The 18,670-nt window shown below is 40.9% G+C and overlaps 1 protein-coding gene across 4 annotated transcripts in view; it reads right to left on the bottom strand.

Annotated features, from left to right (window-relative positions):
* Positions 1-336: 336 nt before the first annotated feature.
* Positions 337-18,670, bottom strand: part of LOC135363150 (alpha-mannosidase 2-like) — a 100,616-nt gene continuing 82,282 nt past the window's right edge. For all 4 annotated transcript variants that reach the window (XM_064583840.1, XM_064583838.1, XM_064583839.1 and 1 more), the window contains 3 exons: positions 12,602-12,796; positions 2,348-2,458; positions 337-776 (listed from right to left, as the gene is read on the bottom strand). In XM_064583840.1, the coding sequence (XP_064439910.1) occupies positions 624-776; positions 2,348-2,458; positions 12,602-12,796 (459 nt within the window). In that variant the 3' untranslated portion in view covers positions 337-623. The remainder of the gene's footprint in view (positions 777-2,347; positions 2,459-12,601; positions 12,797-18,670) is intronic.

The raw sequence follows: 18,670 nt of genomic DNA, 5'->3' as shown, positions 1-18,670 counted from the left end.
ATACAAAGAGTGAGAAGGGAGGGGTCAAGTGGTACATTAGAAAAAGGTGTGAAGATCAATGATGTACAGATATCATAAGGGTTGATGGATTGCACTTTTCCACATATTTCAATACACAAAATTTTTCGAATGCGTATGAACGATTGCAACCATTTTGGCCATTAGCTATTACCCTTCAGCTTTTTATTCCATTTTGGTAAAAATGGGTATTTTTGTAAAACTAATGAAGGATCAGCAACATGAATACTTATAACAATCTCTTCACAACTCCCGACACAGATATAGTTAGTTAGCATTTAACCTGAGATACAATCTGTAGAGAGGTTGTTTTAGACATTTCTTCCTTCATTGTTGCATCGATTCATACTGATGGTGGTGATTCATGGATGGAACTTAAAGAAAAACTGGCTATAGCATGGCTTTTTTTTTTCTTTCTGTACTAGTAAAATAATAATAATAATAATAATAATAATAATAATAATAATAATAATAATTATAATAACAATCACAGAATTCATGTCCTCACAGTAGCCAGAAGCTAAAATAATGTGCTTCCTTATTGCACGTCAAACCAAGAAGTGTATAAAAGACAATGCTTCCCAATCAAAATTTGAAAGCCAGGTTCATCTCAACTGGATTCGGAATGTGCTGATTTCCATGGGACTCAAGTTGATCTCACTTATATTTCGGGCGTCTGGAGGTGAATGCATCAAGGATAATGATGAAGGTATGAGACTTGCGACAGTAAACATGCTAAGAAGCTTCTGTACCAAAATCTAGAAAATAAATGATAAAAAAAATTGCACAGTTAGGTCAACTTTGAAGAAAGATTAGTAGCACATCTATATATTTATTCAGTGGAAAATAGTAGGAGAGTAAAACAGTGTATTTGAAGTTTCCTTTTAATGATAAAAAGAGGAAGAGGAAGGAGATTAGATACAGCTATGCGTGCCTGGACACACAGACCACCCTGGGAGGGACACCTAGGAGAAGTGTAACGAGGAGAGGACAGCTCACTCTACATTCTTCTTCTGAATTTCTTGAGAACTTATCACGTGCAGGGGCCACTTTTTCAATAAAAGAAAACACATCTATGAGCCAGCAAGCTTTAAAAACATCCGTATCCTCTTACACCCAACATTTACACCTAACATTTGTCGTTCTTCTTGTTCCCAAAGAGCTGAGAGAAAGGACACAGGCTCCTCATGTCAGTGAGTCCCATTTTCAGGGTTGGGGGGTTGCTGAGAAAGTACTACCCTCATCCCATGTCTCTCTGGACCATATAATCCCCTTAAAACTTGACGCCTTAATGTCTATATACAAATGCTTACAACCAAGTACACTCACATCATCAGTAATAAGGTAAAGCGTAAATATCATGAAAAACAAACCCAAAACCATCAGTGCTTTCTTCGCACCAATTCCATGGAGGGCATGATATGAGAAATGAAGAAGCTTATCTGCCTAAGTGGATTTTGACCCCCTACCATATTGTCTTTTCTCTCCTTTTCAGACCCTATGCACATTCTAGTTGGTGGGGTTGGAAATGAATCTCTTAAGTCTGATCTACAGGTTATCTGTGAGGTTTTGGAGAAGAGCTGGGTCAGCTGAGCTGCCCCGTGGGGCAGACCTGCCTGTGTGCCATCCAGCTGTCTTCTCTGAGCACAACCTGCTCAGAGCCAGAGGCAGAAGGCTGGAGGTTCATTTCCTTCCAAGGAGAGCCTGAGGGAACTATCAGAAAGACCAGCTCAAAGGAGACAGAAAAACTGGGCAGCCGGCAGGTCAGCCTGAAGACCTGTTTGGCTGGCACGGTGAGGACTCCTATGCAAATCTGTCTTGATCAGGAGATCTAGACCCTCATTTCCCCTGGGACAACAACTGACTGGAGCTAAGTAAGGTTGCTTCGGGGCCGACTGGCCAGTGTCACCACTTCCCTACCCCACCCCACCCCACCTTTAGTTATTATAAAACCTGCTTTTGCCCCTCTGAGACTTCATGGACCTAGATCCTACATGAGCATGTGTGAGAGAGGAGGGAATATTGGGGGATGGGGGGCGGGGAGAGGATGTTTTGTCGGCTGGCAACGGAAGGCCTAGGAATGGAGGAGAATGTTGCCCCTACACGTGCCCATGTTCCAGACGTGCATTTTGATGCTGACAAGGAGAAGAGATCGAAGGTTGAGAAAGTGCTTTCTTAAGATGGAGAGACTTGAGCTAAATTACAGCAGCTGAGGGGAATGAGTCCACGAAGAGGCAATGAAACGTTATCTTATTGTCAGAATGATTAGCAGAAAGCAAGGATTTCAAAGCACATGAAATCAACAAGCAAAAACCACTTTTCAGCTCACCTTTCCCTGGGTTGTGGAACAAAGCAGCCCCGTGTCTCTGCTCGAGAAGCGGCAGTCAAACCCCTTCCTGTGGAGGATCAAGGCTGCCTCATCGGAATGCTTGCCATCCACCTGCAGATGAGCATAGAGTGACAAGACGCCACAGCGACATTAAGGCAAATAGCGACACCACTGTATACTCCACTGTTTTAAAGTCAGCGTCCCCAAACCAAAAATGCTCACTTTATTTAGCAGTGAAGCCAGGAAAATTCATTTCCCCTCCAGTCCCACGTTCACTGTCACACCTGCTACATCCCCTCTACCTCCCCCACAAGGAGGCAGGTGACAATATGTTTTAAGTCACCTCATGCCCTGGTTTCTGGCACAGTCCCCAAGGACCTGCGTGTCCTTTTGTTTACATGCCACATACTGTTTTATCAAAGTTTCTTCAAATAAAGCATTTACTTTTTTTAATTTAAATTCAATTACTTAACATATAATGTATTACTGGTTTCATGTCTAGGTAGAGGTCAGTGATTCATCAGTCTTATATAATACCCAGTGCTCATTACATCACGTGCCCTCCTAAATGTCTATCACCCAGTTACCCCATTCCTGTAACCCCTCCCCTCCAGCAACCCTCAGTTTGTTCCCTATGATTAAGAGTCTCTTATGGTGTCTCCCTCTCGGGTTTTGTCTTGTTTTACTTTTTCCTCCCTTCCCCTATGATCCTGTTTTGTTTCTTAAATTCCACATACGAGTGAGATTATATATGATAATTGTCTTTCTCTGACTGACTTATTTCGCTTAGCATAATACCCTCTAGTTCCACCCACGTCGTTGCAAAGGGGCAAATAAAGCATTTAATTTTTATTTATTTGGTTTTTAACATACACGCCAGCTGAATAAAGTGTACCTGAATTTAGTCCTTATCTGGTCATTGAATGATGTATCATCCATCTCAAAACTGAAACACACTTCTTTATTGAATGCTAATTTTTGCTAATTGCATTAATATTTTTAATCTTTAATGCACTGGTTCATTATTTTTATATAAAAGACATTTAAATTGAGTTAGTTATGCTTATCACTTGCTAGGCCAACCACATTTATTAGCTTGATGTATCATTTAAATTCACATTACAGAAGCTATTCTTCTTGTGCAAAGAGAAAAATACTAAACATGACAAGTCAGCTACAGGGATCAATATATACTTTCTTGCAGTAAAATTTCTTGCATCCATTTAAGTAAAGATGCCAGGAGTGCTCTGAATATTTTAAGTTACAATTCTCTTAATAAATTTTATGTTTCCTCAAGGGGGGAGACGCTTCTGATAATAAGCAAAATAAATTAAGAATCCTTGGACGAATTAAGAAAGGGACAGCTATTCAAAGGAGTTCAGTGTGCTCAGCACTGACCTGTGATGAAAATGATCCCTTTTTCTCCTCTGTGGCCACAGATACGAATATGTCCAAGTTCTTAATCATCTTCACTGGGGGATATGATTTTTAAATGTGCCACAGAGACATCTTTTCTGAGGAGGAGCTGTCAGCATTCTCACCACTGATTTGACTTTAATGTGCCTCAACAATTTAAAGCTGGCCTCACCTCGGATTCTTGGCTGGAATAACCTGCTTTGTGATATTTCACACTGGTATTCTGCAGTGGTACTGCTAAGATTTTGTTTGAAGGGAGAGGAAAAAGTCATTTAAGGAATTCTGAGTCATCACAGGACCAACATGATAAACATAGCAAGTTTAAATCATATGACAATGTTTTCTAATAAAATTTCAAGGTGGGGCGCCTGGGTGGCTCAGTTGGTTAAGCGACTGCCTTCGGCTCAGGTCATGATCCTGGAGTCCGGGATCGAGTCCCGCATCAGGCTCCCTGCTCGGCAGGGAGTCTGCTTCTCCCTCTGACCCTCCCCCCTCTCATGTGCTCTCTCTCATTCTCTCTCTCTCTCAAATAAATAAATAAAATCTTTAAAAAATAATAAAAAAATAAAAAAAATAAAATTTCAAGGTGTTTCACACAGTCCCAAAAGAGCATGAAACGAGCACAGTAAAAAAAAAAAAAAAAAAAAAATCCTTCATTTATGACATACATAAGGTCTCCAGAAGGACAAGGACAAGTCTCTCGTGTGCTAAGTGTATAGGCTTGGAATAGTTACTGATCACCTAAGCATCAGTTTCTTTGCCTATAAAATGGACCTAATGCAGGTTTCCCCTCTTCATGGAGTCATGGCGTCTAGTAAGACGTTGAAAATATGAGGTATGGTGGCTTAGCTTATAGGACAGAATGTGTTGGTGTAGAAGCTACAGAAAATGGATCAGAACCTGGGCTGGGAGTCAGGCAGCTCGACATCTAGATCCTAGCTCTGCAATTTCCTAGATGCTTTTAGCAAAACCTGGTTTCTCCTGTAGCATAAAATGGAGATGAAATTCAATTGTGTAACAGAGACTCAGCCCAGTGTCTGCAGCAGAGGAAGCCCTTGGTACATTTTAGCCATTATTCTTTCTGTCATTGTAATCTATCAGATAAGTACTGGTGATTATTTTCCCAATAGCTCACTTAATTTTTTATTCACAAATTTTCTTTAGTGACATTATAACTCTGTAGCTGAGGAATCAAGAGACCCTCCAAACTGTATGTCAACAATTATGCATCAAAATCATAACATAACAAAATCATGACTAAGTCCCAATTCAGATTCACTATTTACATGGTCTATTGATGAGGCTCTTTTAAAAGCACTTATCATTATAACCTGAAACATTTAGCCATTTTAACTCACTAAACCATCCTTACAAAACCACCAGACAGCAGGCTTTGTGAAAATTCCTGCAACACATCTGCTCTTGAAATAATGAATGTGTGAGGCCTTTACCAGACTGGAGGTGATAATAAAAAAAAAAAGCAAAAGGAAGCATCTTTGGAATTTTGCCATTAGTTTTACAAGAGATTTAAACAATGCAAAAGTAGAAATTGAAGTCATAAAGAGTAATTTTCACTGATGGAAAAATGTTACACTTTCTCTAAAAACCAAAACTGCATCACTTTCGTAAGGACCAGAACACCAACTGAAATAGCAATCATCTTGTCCAAGTTTTTAAAAATTAAATATTCATGAAAGTATCAGTTTTCAAGCAAAAATACCTGAGGCAAAGCAGCAGTTTTTCAGTTTCAAAGTCTGTCTCATCATTTTATATCCAAGAAAACTGTTTTTCAAAGTAGGGAAACTGTGAATTTAACTTGAATATGCAGCTTCTTTCAAGTGTAATTTCATGGTTACACATTAATGGTCTTTCACATTAATGAATATAAAAACAGGTCTTTCAGAGTCTGTTTACTCTCCTCCAGTGAACAGCATCTTTTTTGGGAAGGTATCTGTTTACAGCTCAGATCACATTTGAGACTGAATCCCCTCGGGAAGGCCTGGGTGTTCCGAAGTCACTTGGAGAATCCACCGCAGAACTTACTTCCAGGGGATAAAGCAACCTGTGGCTCTGAGGCTAAGCAGGGCCCGGGAGGTTTCTCTGGCAGTGGGGTGGGGGGTGGGGGGCGGAAGATGGTGCGGCTGGCAGAACGACGCCATCAAGGCTAGAAGCAGCTGGACTGGGGGCAAAACACACGAACCAGTCCTGTGTCTGCAGATACGTCATTTAACCTCTCAGAACTCAGAAAACTCGGGAGACTCATGAAGCGCCCCTCTGAGGATCAAGTCCCAACCACAATGACAGTAACAGTAATCGCAGCTAACACTTTTTGAGCACTTGCCGTGTGTGGGACCCTGTACAGAATACTTCTCATGGAAGAACTCAATTCATCTCATAACAGCCTTTGAAACAGTGGAGGTGGTATACAAGTTTGTATTATTATATTTAAGTGCACATGAACATCGCAATCATGAAGCATGCCTTCTCATAGTCAACTAGCAATGATCACTGACCGACCCTACATTAGTCCTTCATGACCTTTCCCACAGATGGTGGATCCTTCTGAGGGTGTCCCATCATAACTGAGTGGTCAAGAGAAAAACAGGCAGAGTATTCCCTAACATTTTCAGCACTCTCACTCCCCTTTGTTTCCATACAAGAGGAGTAGAAGGTTCTGGGCGGGGATCTGCAGTCAACATGCTGGGGTGCGCCTCTCAGCACACCATTTACTGGCTGCATGACCTGGGAAAGCTACCTACCATCTTTAGGTCAGCTAGTTTCCTCTTCTGTAACAGGGGGGCACAATATTGCCTACCTTCACAGTACTGCTGGGAGAGCTAAATAAGGCTCTCTTTACAAAGAAAACACTCAGCATAATGCCCAGCACACAATTTTAGGTATCTTATTAACTTTTCAAAAAATATATACGGAATACAAGTCAAGGTGACATCGAGATTTACTTTGGGAATAAAATTCAACCTCCAATTTATACAAAAAAAAAGTGCCTACATTTTATTTCATTTTTAGCAACAATCACCACTGCTCATGGCTGAACTCTCACTGTTGACAACCTTCATTCGTCACGCACTCAGTGCTTAGTATGTGCCAGATACTGTTCTAAGTGCTCTACAAACATTAACTCATTTGATCCCTAGGACACCTCTGAGGTATGTCCTGTTATCATGGCCACGTTGCGAATGAGGCAAATGGGAGAATGAGGGGCTGTGTGCTAAGCAAACTGGCCGGTAAGCACAGGTGATGTGCTCAAACAAAGGCAGCGGGACTCCAAAGTGCTCTACCAGCTTCGCCCCCCTGCCTTCGCGCTAGCTATGGACTGGCGCTCAAGGACACCCGCTAGGAGGGGAAAGAGAAAGATCACTTTTAATGTAACAGAAGAAAAGGCTATAACCCGAAGGAGCTCACTCTCTGATCTGAGCTTAGAAAAAGGGAGTATTTAATCCAAGGTTCCAGCAGCCTAAAACCACGACTTATCAGAACATACATTAGTTGAGAAAGGAAGGCATGGACACTGTCATTTCCACCCACCCGCCCCATTTTAAACGGGATTTAAAGCCATTCTGAAAATCATATATGCACACGGCAGTGTCTCATAAGCAGAGCAGCAGGCAAGTGTCCCTCCATCGACATGGGTGAGAACCCAGAAGAGAGAGCTGTGGCCGTCCCGTCTCACACCAAAAGAAATCTGACTTGCTCATTAATAAGGTGAGCTTCACAGATAAGCACACTCCTGGAAACTGTAGTCAACGTTATGTGTGCACCCTTTTTTTCTGTGGAAGAGAGAAGCCATAACTTCGACTAGATTCCCTAAGAGAAATGTGTCTCTATCCTCCTCAAAGAATGTCTAAGGTCCATACAAATTAAGGCATGGCTAAACAGCTGGTGGAGAAATTTCTCCAACCTGCCCAGATTCCTTGAAAATGCCGACTGACATCCATCTTTCCCTGTATTCTGGCAACTGGAAAGGTGGGAAAACTGCACACTGCATTTTAAGTCCTGAGACAGGAAGTAACCAGTAGGAATTCATTTTCCAGGGCATTCATTAAAATGTCCAATAACAGTTATCCTGTTTCGATCAACAAGATAAGATGACAGAAAGAACAGAGAAGGTGAAGGGCTGTACAACGAGGAAATTTTCTCCACAATTTTCACCTTTCCAGAAGCCAGGGAGATTAATAAAGCACCGATCAATTCTTCTAAGAAAGGCAAAATGAAGTAAAAACCTTAAACTGCCTCTTATAAGAAAAGGGGGTGTGTAAACAAGTGGAAAGAGAAAATCTTATTCAGTAAGTGGTGATGTTGAAATGATAATATTTAACTATTTGCAAGAAATGGTTAAGCAGAAATCAGAATAAAATGTCAGAGATAGAGCTAAATGTAATACACGGAGAGAGAAGTAGATACAGATATAAAGATACATATCTATAAATGAATTAAATAAAAATACATCTGAACATAAAAGAGGTGGAAATAATCTGGGGGAAAGAAAAAGGTTGAACAACGTATCATTGTGCAAAACATCAAGGCAGCATGGCTCCATGAAGCCTTTAATTAAATGGCTTAATCAAATTCCTTCTGGTCCCTGGAATGTCTGCATTCCAGGCTGAAGCTATCTCTCCAGCCTACAGAACCCCGACCGATGATCCATGCCCCTGTGAGATTCTCCCAGCATCCTCTCTACCAAGACTCCCTTCCCCCCTAATCAATACCCTTTCCTGAGGATGGCATGGTTTTCCTGTTCCCGACCACTTCACTGGTGCTCCTGTTCCCCAGCTTTCAAGCCTTTACAGAATCTTCTTTTTAATATCTCAAGCTTCTGACAGTACAAGAAAAGGAGATGGTAAAGAGAAGAGAGGGGGGCCGAGCCTCCAGGAGGAGAAGGCTGACAGTTCACTGCTAGACGGGACTTCACTGGCACACTCGGCGGTGCTGCGAGGCAGGGTTTAAGAGATGCCTGCTCCCATCGTCCTCTGACTGCAACTAGATGACATGCAATCAGTTTTTTTCCAAAAACATATAAAATAAGAGCAACATATGCTTATATAAAACCATAAACTCATCTACCAATACAGAATAATTCCTGAAAAACTGGACTCTGAGGAACAGATTTAGTAACTCTTAAGAAGTCAAACGCCACCCTCTGAGGCCCTGTACAGCACCCAGATTCAGAAAACCTGCATGTGGGCCCTAATTCTGCCATGTACCACTGTGTAATTTTATCTTAGTCATTTAATTTCTAACTTTTACTTTCCCAATTTAGTCAATGGAGATAACAGTAATTTCTAGAATCATGAGAGTTTTTGAAAATTACTGATTCCTAAGTTGCCCCACCCCAGACCTAGGGAATCAGAATCTCAGAGATGGGGAAATTTGTAAGTCTTCTCTATTTCAAAATCTCCCTGGTGTGATCTGGACACATAGGACTCTGAGGACTGGTAGCTCGAAATGCTGCAGCACCTTGGTGGGTTAGCAACACCTCCAACCCTACCTTGCCTCTCTCACTGTTGCTCGAGTCCATAACCCCTTTCTCCCTGAGGAGTCAGGCTGCCCATGTGACGTTTAGAACTTGAGGAACCATCAGACGGTGACCTGGGAGCTGGGCAAGCAGGGGCCTCCTCCATCCCGCTGCCGACGAGGAGGTGCGGCAGAAACAAAGACATGCCTCCATCGTGTGAAGGTGGTTCTCAGACATGTTTCTTGTGGGAGGTGGTAGTTAGGAAAATGCTTACTTACATACAGGCCAGTGGAGACCCTGGTCTGGCTTGGAAGCTAAGAGCTATGTTCACACTACTTCAGTGGGAAAAATGCTTTGCAACCTCCAGAGGAACAATTCATTATTATATGTTTGGAGCTGCCAGCACACAGAAATAGGGATACAATCCAAAATGCTGAGGTCTGGTTTCTGGATTTCTTCCAAGTGATTTTTGTCTTCTTTTAGTGTAACCATGAAATTACACTTGACGCCTTTTTAAGTACCGAGCTTTCTTTGATTCAATACCTACGTCAGCTTCTTTCAATGATTATTTTCCTATTATCAGAGGTTAAGGGACAGAATGCAATTCTTTAAAGAAGTGATTTTGAATGGACAAATCAATCCCCTTGGATTACCGGTGAGCTTTTAACCAACTGTTAGAAATATGTGCTAAGAGTCAAAGACTAACACAGGAACCGGCACTGATAGGATAAAGTAAAACAGCCCCCAATAATACCGACTTCTGATCATGTGCCAGTGTGCTAGTTATGGTTACACATAATATTTCAGCCTTTATTCTTCCTGGTCAAATTGTTAAATTGCTTTCTATTTCCTCTGCTAAAACCCTAGTTTGCACCTGAGACGACAAGTACCATAAGCACCATCAGGACAACGTATGTTTATAAAGCACTTCTGTTTCCAAAGGGCTTTCACAAGCATTAGTTTATGTGTTGCTCACAACAGACCCGCAGCAGGCAGATCTGATATCAGCCCCATTTTATAACGGGCAGCTGAGTCGGCACTCGGCCAGCCATCAGGGAGTGGAGGTGGGCCAGCTGCTGAAGGGTGTGAGGAACAAGGGGAAGCCAAGCGGACATAGTGAGTGGAGACCAGACCACACGGAGCCGAATTCTTCAGAGTGTGAACCAACTGAATAGCAACATTCATTGACTCCAGACAACTGGATCTGCTTCCAGAAAACAATCATGGGAAAGAGTCATCTAGAAACGAGGCTAAGGAACAGTGGCCGCCATGTGCCCCAGAAGCCTTCAGATCCTTAGGTTGCTAATGTCCTCTACCATCATGCCCAGAGGTGGCAACCTGAGGCTCAGAGTCTTTAGTACCACCCCCCCATCCCCTCATTCCCTTTGGCTTATGAATTAATGAGAGGAAAAGCTCAGGGAGGCTATCCATCGCTGGTGTGTTCTTTCCATGAGTCAAAAAGTTGACCCACAAAAGACTAGCAGAATCCTAGAAACAGAGCTCATGAGATTCGCTCAATCAGCAAATTGTTGCTGAGCCCCTTCTATGTGCAACCATTCTTCTAGGCAACAGGATGCAGCAAGGAATCAAAGAAAAGACCAGCTCACATGGAGCTTCTATTCTCACCACGGCACCCACGTTTAGGCCTTTCTACTTGCTTGTAACTCTTCCTGGACCACTCTACCCCCAGAAATCTGCATGAGTCACTTACTCTCTAACCTCCTTCAGATTTTTACTCCATTAACACCCTTTCTGCAAGGTCCTCTTCCAACCACACTATGCAAACTCGCATCATCTTCCAGAACCATCCTTCCCTATTTTCCCTAACACTTATCACCATCTAACACATTATATGTTTCTCTTATTTTTTCTTATTTTTCTCCTCCCACCAGAATCCATGCTTCAGAAACGCAGGGGTGATTGTCTGGTTTGCTCATGACAGTATCCCTAGTGCCTTTAGCTATAACTGGCACGTAGTAGGCATGAAATAAATCCTGGTTCGTTCGCATGATCAAACAAGGCTTTTGACACATGCAGATATATGCAGGCCTCCTGTGTTCACCTGTATTCATTATCATAAGCCTCATGGATATTCCTACATAGGCCTAAGTTCCTTCTCTTGGTCATACAGTTTTAAAAGCCCTATATGTCCAAATTTGCAGGCATTTATCCTTACTTTACTTGGTTTGCTTTAGTTCTTTGTGCTTAAACGAAACATTTTTCTCTTCTTATGTGGTCTTCAAACACGAGCATTCTCTTCTTTTCATACTCAGACCATTTATTACATTCCCTGCAGAATCCCTAAGCACTTAAGACTATTTGTAGCTACACATATGTCAATTCACAATATCACAAAACAGCTCTACAAAAGATAAAAATGATGTCAAATGTCTAATTTTTATTCTTTTCAAATGCAATCTCTGACTTTAAAAGTAGGCATACATGTAAACAAAAGCAGTCTAACTGAATTAAAATTCCAAATCTAATAAAACCTTCCCCTCTCTTCCTCTAGTATATCTTTGGATGTCTCTAAATAGTTGGGTTTCTCAATGCAAACATCTGAGTTGCAGTGATTTTCAAGAGAAAGATATGAATGTACAAGGCCTCTGATACAGAAATAATTAAATGCTATGCTTCTTAATTCTCTAACTCCTCAAGAAACACTGGCTAACAAGGAGAAATGAATGGAAAATGCCAGAAGAGCTGATCTTACGGCCTGTTCTCCCACCTACTATAATGTGACCCCAGGGCCAGTTTTTGCTTTCTTATCTGTACAATGATAATATACCCTGCCCTTCTCACCACATAGAACTTTTCCGGGAATAACATAAATTAGTAGTGGGATATGCTCTAAACTACACAGCAACAGTCAAATGAAAGGTAGAATGATTTTGCCTAAAGGCCAAGTCCTCTTAACGGCTCCTTGAGGCGCAGTAAAACCCACAGTACAGTTGACCCTTGAGCTGTGCAGGGGGTTAGGGGCGATGATCCCCCTCCCCCGAGTCAAAAATCCGCATGACTCTGACTCTCCCAAAACATAACGACTAATAGCCTACTCTTGGTTGGAAGCCTTACTGATAACATGAACAGGTGATCAGCACACATTTTGTATGTTATATGTATGTTACACTGTATTCTTATAATAAAAGAAGCTAGAGAAAAGATGATGTTAAGAAAATCATAAGGAAGAGAAAATACATTTTCAGTCCTGTAGTGTGTTTATGGGAAACAATCTGTGTAAGTGGACCAGTGCAATTCCAGCTCATGCTGTTCAAGGGTCAGCTGCAGTTCTTTCTGCTTCTCATCCCCTTATATCAAATACATCACAAAAAAGTAATTCTTTATAGATACATTTTGGGATATACCTTTGACTGTATTGTCCTCAGATTAACGAGATGAATGTCACAAGGCAAAGATGACAGTAACGGAGAGAATTCACCTAGCAGCTGAAGGGTGGGCACGGGGATCTTTTCTGTCATTGTAAAGACAGGATGATTCGGGAAAGAGGAAGTTATGTGGCTAACGAGAGAAGGATAACTGACTGACTTCTTTTCTTCTTCCTATCAAGAAAAAACAGAAATGCTTAAGTGTTATATATATATGCAGTTTTCACAATATTAATGGAATTACCTGACAGGGTTTAAATAGAAAAGAAATATAAACAAAAACAAATATTTTAATTTTATATTTTGTAAATAACAGTCTTAGCCAACACAGAGATTACCAAGTCCATTTGTAAGCAATACAAGAAAATGAACAGTGTCCACCTAACTCATGTTTAGAAAGATCTTTTTTCCATTGCTTTAGTACTAAAAATCCTGATAACATTTTCCAAAAAACATTTTAGGACAAGGCATAACATTTTACGGAAACTCTTTCTCAACCTACCACAAAATTCTTAAATAGATGGGCTGGGATATTCACACATCTTGCACATCATCAAATGTGATCTCTTCTCCCTCAGGTTTTACCCACCATATACTCATGGTTTCATTTATACACTCAACTAGACCATAACATCTTGTGATCTGAAGCTATGCTCCATACATGTTACCCAATGACAGGATTTTTTGGGGAAAAACTCTCAAAATAAATAAGGTTTTTAAAATAACACAAGGAGTATACCTATAGCATCTGTTAAATTTGGTAAATCACTACCACTGAACTGAAACTGTTAAATTATGTTATATAATAGTTAGTACATATTTACCTAGTACACAATTATTCAGTAGAATTTAAAAGTACTTTAGTCATTGCTATGGTATATACTTAAAGACAAGTGGTTCTGCATGTTCAAACATTAAACAAGTCTGCCAGGGCTGGCAATAGGCATATGGTAGATGACACACTCAATTAACTAAATCGATGACTAAGTAGAATCTTAACCAATAATGCCTAAGGTATAAGAGCACACAGAGAAAAACACTGAGAAGAGAAAATAATTTATGTAGAAAGGTTTTTTGATCAACAGTGACATGTGGAACAAATTTAATTTTGTATCTTATTTTTAAACTGTCCATTTCACTGATATCCTCTGATTTTGCATCCTTTCTGCAATACAGGGCTCAAATAAAAGGCTTGGCTACTTATCTGGCCGAAAAGATAGGATTTAGAGGAGATACGGGGCTTAAAATTCAGAATGTCAGATTAGCACTGAACAGAGGGTATTGAGCAAAGAGTGACAAGCATCTTGCCAGCAGCGAACTGTAGATGTCATTACAATTCAGACTATGGAGAAAGAAAAAAAATTAAAGGCAGTAGAGGGACAGTGCATACTGAGATACTGACACAAGGTCTAAATGACTTGTAAATAAAATATGCACCCATCCCACACTCTTTTTTTAAAAGAAAGATTAAAAAAGCATATATAATAATATTCACCAACAATACTGAAATTTAATGCATGTTGTTGAATACTGAGGGAACAGTTTCAACTGGAAACTTTAAATGTACTCCAAGATCAAAGGACTTCATAATCTAGGTCAGGATTGCTGACAAAATCACTTTTCAATAATAAAAGATAAAAGATCCCAACAGAAAAGAAGACACCTGCCGTATCAGAATCAGAAGGCATTAAGTCCATTCTAGGTCAAGTAACATTCAGAGAATGCTCTCTGGCTTTGTTCTATGCTCTTGGAGGAATCCCTGGACACTTCAGTGAATAGGTGGGATACTTCTTGATGGATTATGTATACCTTTCAAACAGTAATGTGCATATATACTCTTCCTCCCAACCACACCAGTTCCCTTGACTCTCAGTGCCCCCCTGCAACCTACCATACATAAAAATGGCTTGGGGAGCTTTAAACATAGATCCCCGAACCCTAACCCAAATCTACTTAATCAGAATTTCCAGGGGTGAGCCCTAGGAAGCCAAAGCTTAACAGCCCCCAGAGTGAATCTCAAATCTCGGTCAGTCTGACACAGCTCTGTGGACACGTGCTGGGAACCATCACCCCAGACATCCTCCCAACCTTGTAGAAGAAACCGCTGCCTTTGCAATCAAATGTCTGAGTCTCATCTTTTAACTAGTTTTGGATTAAGAAAATGATTCAGACTCAGAAACATGTTAATGCTAAGTCTCGTCAAAGGAAACAATATCATGACTGTAAGTGCTTCGAGAATTCAAGAACTGTGCCATTTACTGTCCTAAGCAGGATAAGGGAGAGAAGTTTAGGGAAGATTTGTGGTTCAGAGCTATAAAAGCACCATGAACAAATAACGCTGCTGGAAGCTGGCCAGGCAGGGTGGGACAAAATCTCACAGAAGGTTCCATGATTCATGCACTTTCTTAACATGTTTATAGCAACGAGGGGCTCGACAAGATATTTAGCTGGTGAATTATCACCTTTTGATTAATCTCCTGGAAAGGTAATCTTTTAACTGTAACCTTTATGATAAACCCAAAGCTTATAACACATGTTTGCTATAGGAAATTTTAAGCTGTAAATGAATTCTCCAGCCTTGCAGTACTAATATACTACTCTAAACATTATTTGGTTCCTTGTGGGTTGGAAGGCTTCAAGCTGTTCAGATCTAGCTTTCTCCTTGCATTCTGTATGAGATTATAAAGAGTTTATAGCACATTCTGATCCAAACCACAAGAAGTTGAGATCTTCATTGGGTTCCAGCCCTTATTTTATAAATCAGAACTTCCTGCTAGGCTCCATGGTGTCCTTCATGAAGCCCATTTAAGTTATCTGATCCCTAAACATCAAAGGTTTCCATCCATCTACAGCAAAACTTGCTAAATAAATTATCTAAGACAATAAGAGATGATATTTTGAGTCACTTTGGCTTATTCAGTATGACCTGATACATGGTGAGAACTTGATAAATGTTTTTTTTAAACTTAATCTATCAACAAGTAAATGTAATATAAATAAAGGAGAGAAAAATACAGTAGGAGAAAGGATGTGGTAAAAAGAGACAGAAGAAATAATTGATGAAAATTAATGAATCATAAGATTTAGAAATATATCTCATTTAGCGCAGAGGTGAAGCCTGGTGATCTGTGAGCTAAATCTGCCTACACATAGGTTTTGATAGGTCTGCATGGTATTAAAAAGTTGTCTGTTTTTTGGCCAACTCTCAAAAAAGAAAAAAAATCCAGGAGATCTCACAGTGAAATTGTCAACAACAACAAAAAAACTCCCTAAAACAGGTAACTTTTTTTTTTTAAACCCAAAACACTGGAAACCCAAGTCACCCTGGGCCCCCATATTCCCTCAAGCGCAGCTGAGTTGTAGCTCCTTGGTGGGATGTGTCCTCACTCATCACAGACCTGGGGTCACCTCACTTACGCGTTTGCCCTTAAACCTGACCAACCTCCCTCATGCCATCACTTTTCTGAGTCCTGTCAGCATTTGAGCTTTTCATCTGATCTCTCCTAGCTCCTTTTCCTGACATGTAAAGAACTGGTATCCACAGGTAAAATGACACAACTGTAATACCTGAACACTTCCCAGCACTTCTAATTCCTGGTTCAATGCCCTCTACCTATAGCAGTCTTCAGCAGGAAGGGATAGGGAGTAAGTGTCAAAGAAACAAAACCTAAAGGGTCAATGCCAAAGAGACAATTCCCACTTTCCGCTTCCGTTGGTCATTACACATGGATGATAGTCCACCTCACATAGCTACAGTAACCCACTGGGCATCTGCACATCTCACAGCAATTATCATTCCAGTCCTTGTTCTCACTGCCTCTCTGCAGAACACTCACGAACAGGATTCGGTTCCACTTAGTCACCCAGATAACTCCTCCCAGAGGCTCTGGCAGGCTGAAGACTTTCTACTAAAATGCCTTCCTGTACAGAGACTGTCTCCTCACCATGGTTCCTACCATCGACATCTTAAACATGAGAGTCTGAGTTGAAAATAAAAACACTTTCTGCAAAGTTTAAGTTATAGGAGATGGAACATTCCTTAATCAAATGCCTTTTTAATCAATTGCACTAGAAATTAAAATGTATTTTCTCTTCTCTAGTTCATTTTTTATTTAAAAGAAACTATTGATTTAAGTCCAAGAATCTATAGTTGAGCAAAAAGAAAAATTTAACCAACATAGGATTATACAAACACTGGATCAAATTTCAATCAATTACTATCCAAGGAGTTTTGAATGGGAATAAACAAATTATTTCACTTCTAAGTGAAAGCTTTATAGATCTGACATGAAAATGCTTATTGCCATAGTTAATAGAAGCTTTGCAAATTAGTGTCTATATAGAGAGAAAAAAAAATCATAAAAGCCAGAGACATTTTCGGGAGGAGAAAAAGACAGTAGCTGCCAGCACTCAGACAATGATTTTCCTGTGCAGTTTTAGTCCTCAAATTAAGCTATCTTGTCAGTAATTGATTTAAACCATGAGTCCCAAGAACTGGTTTAAATCTTGACATCTAAAAATGGATATTAAAATCTTTTTTCCTAAAAGATTCTAGATACTGAAAGAATTCTTGGCTTTAATGAGCTGTTGCCATTTCATTCAATCAACCAGTGTTTTATTTATAGAATAGCTACCATAGGCAAGGAGCCCTGTGGGGTACATAAAAATGAAGCAGACAAGTCCCTGGAATGGAGCAGGGGAAGAGAACATGCCGAGTATGACAAGGCAGTAAGCAGGGGCTGGGATAAATGCAGTGGCACCATGCGCTATTACAGCTCACTCATTTATGCATTTGTGCATTCATTCATGCAACACATATCGGGTGCTTCCTCTACCAGGAACAATTCTAGAAGCAGAGGAACATGGCCCCCACTCTCATGAAGTTATGGTCCAAAAGAGGAGAGAGACAATGATCAAATATAATCACATCTATGCACGGAGGACAGATGCGCAATTCTGAGGAGGCACTGAGGATGGTGATCTGGCCTGGTCAAGAAAAAGCAGTTGACCAAGGCAGCTTTGGCCTGAACTATTATGAAGAGTTCCCTGGGCACAGAATGAAACCACAAATGCAAAGGTGCTGTGGGCCCCAGGTGCGTAGGGAGCACTTGGGACTGAAAGAAAACTAGTGGGCCTAGAGCAGAAATAACACGAGTCATGCTGGATGAAGCTGGGGGACAGGCAGGGCCCAGATCATGAGGGGCTCTTCAGGCCATGGGAAGGATTTTGGCTTTTATTAGGAGAGCAATGAGAAGACACCTGAGGGTTAAGAAGGGAGCAGTGAGGTCAGATTGAATTTTGAAAAGATGAATCACTTTGCTTACTTGATTTGAGAACAAATATGGCAGGAAAAGAAGAGCAGAATGATTCAGGAAACACATGATGTTTGTTTAGATAATGGTGGTCAAAATAAGCGAGTTTATAGATTTGAAATATTTAGGCAATAAGATAGTCAACACTGGTGATCATTGTTTTAAGAAAGGGGCAGGCAAAGGAGAAGTATCAATGAGAGATGACTGCTATGTATGTGGCACTGGATGGAAGGTGGTACTAGTCCCCGAGAGAGCAAACACTAGAAAAGAGCAGGTCTGGGGGGAAGGGAAGAGAGATCATGAGAGTGATCATGGATATGTCGGGTCTGAATAGCAGGATGCAGCGAGGTAGATGGGTCTGCAGGTAAGAGGTGAAATATATGTGTGGGTTTCATCTGCGTAGAGGTGGTCACCAAAGCCACAGGAGTAGGAGAGATTGCAGAGGGAGAACATATAAGACGAGAAAAGGAGAAGGCGTGGGGCCAACCCTTGAGGACTCTGACATTTAATGGCTTAATAACCATCAGAGAGATAAAAAACCACTTGAGAGCTAGGAGGAAAACCAGATGAGCATGGCACCACGGAAGCCCTGGCTAGACTGTCTTCTAAGAAGTGACATGGTCAGTGTCGAATGCTGCTGCAAGGTGAAGTAAGATGGTGGATCTCGTGACACTGGCAAGGGTGTGTGTGTGGTGGGGGAAGCTAAAGCAAATCCAAAATGAGTTGAGTGTGACAC

This window comes from Mirounga angustirostris, unplaced genomic scaffold (assembly GCF_029215605.1).
Source record: "Mirounga angustirostris isolate CCGP_5_RB_7025 unplaced genomic scaffold, mMirAng1.0.hap1 SCAF_34, whole genome shotgun sequence".
Classification (NCBI taxonomy): Eukaryota; Metazoa; Chordata; class Mammalia; order Carnivora; family Phocidae; genus Mirounga; species Mirounga angustirostris.
Note: the sequence above shows the minus strand (reverse complement) of the source record. Positions and strands in the feature narration are given on the sequence as shown.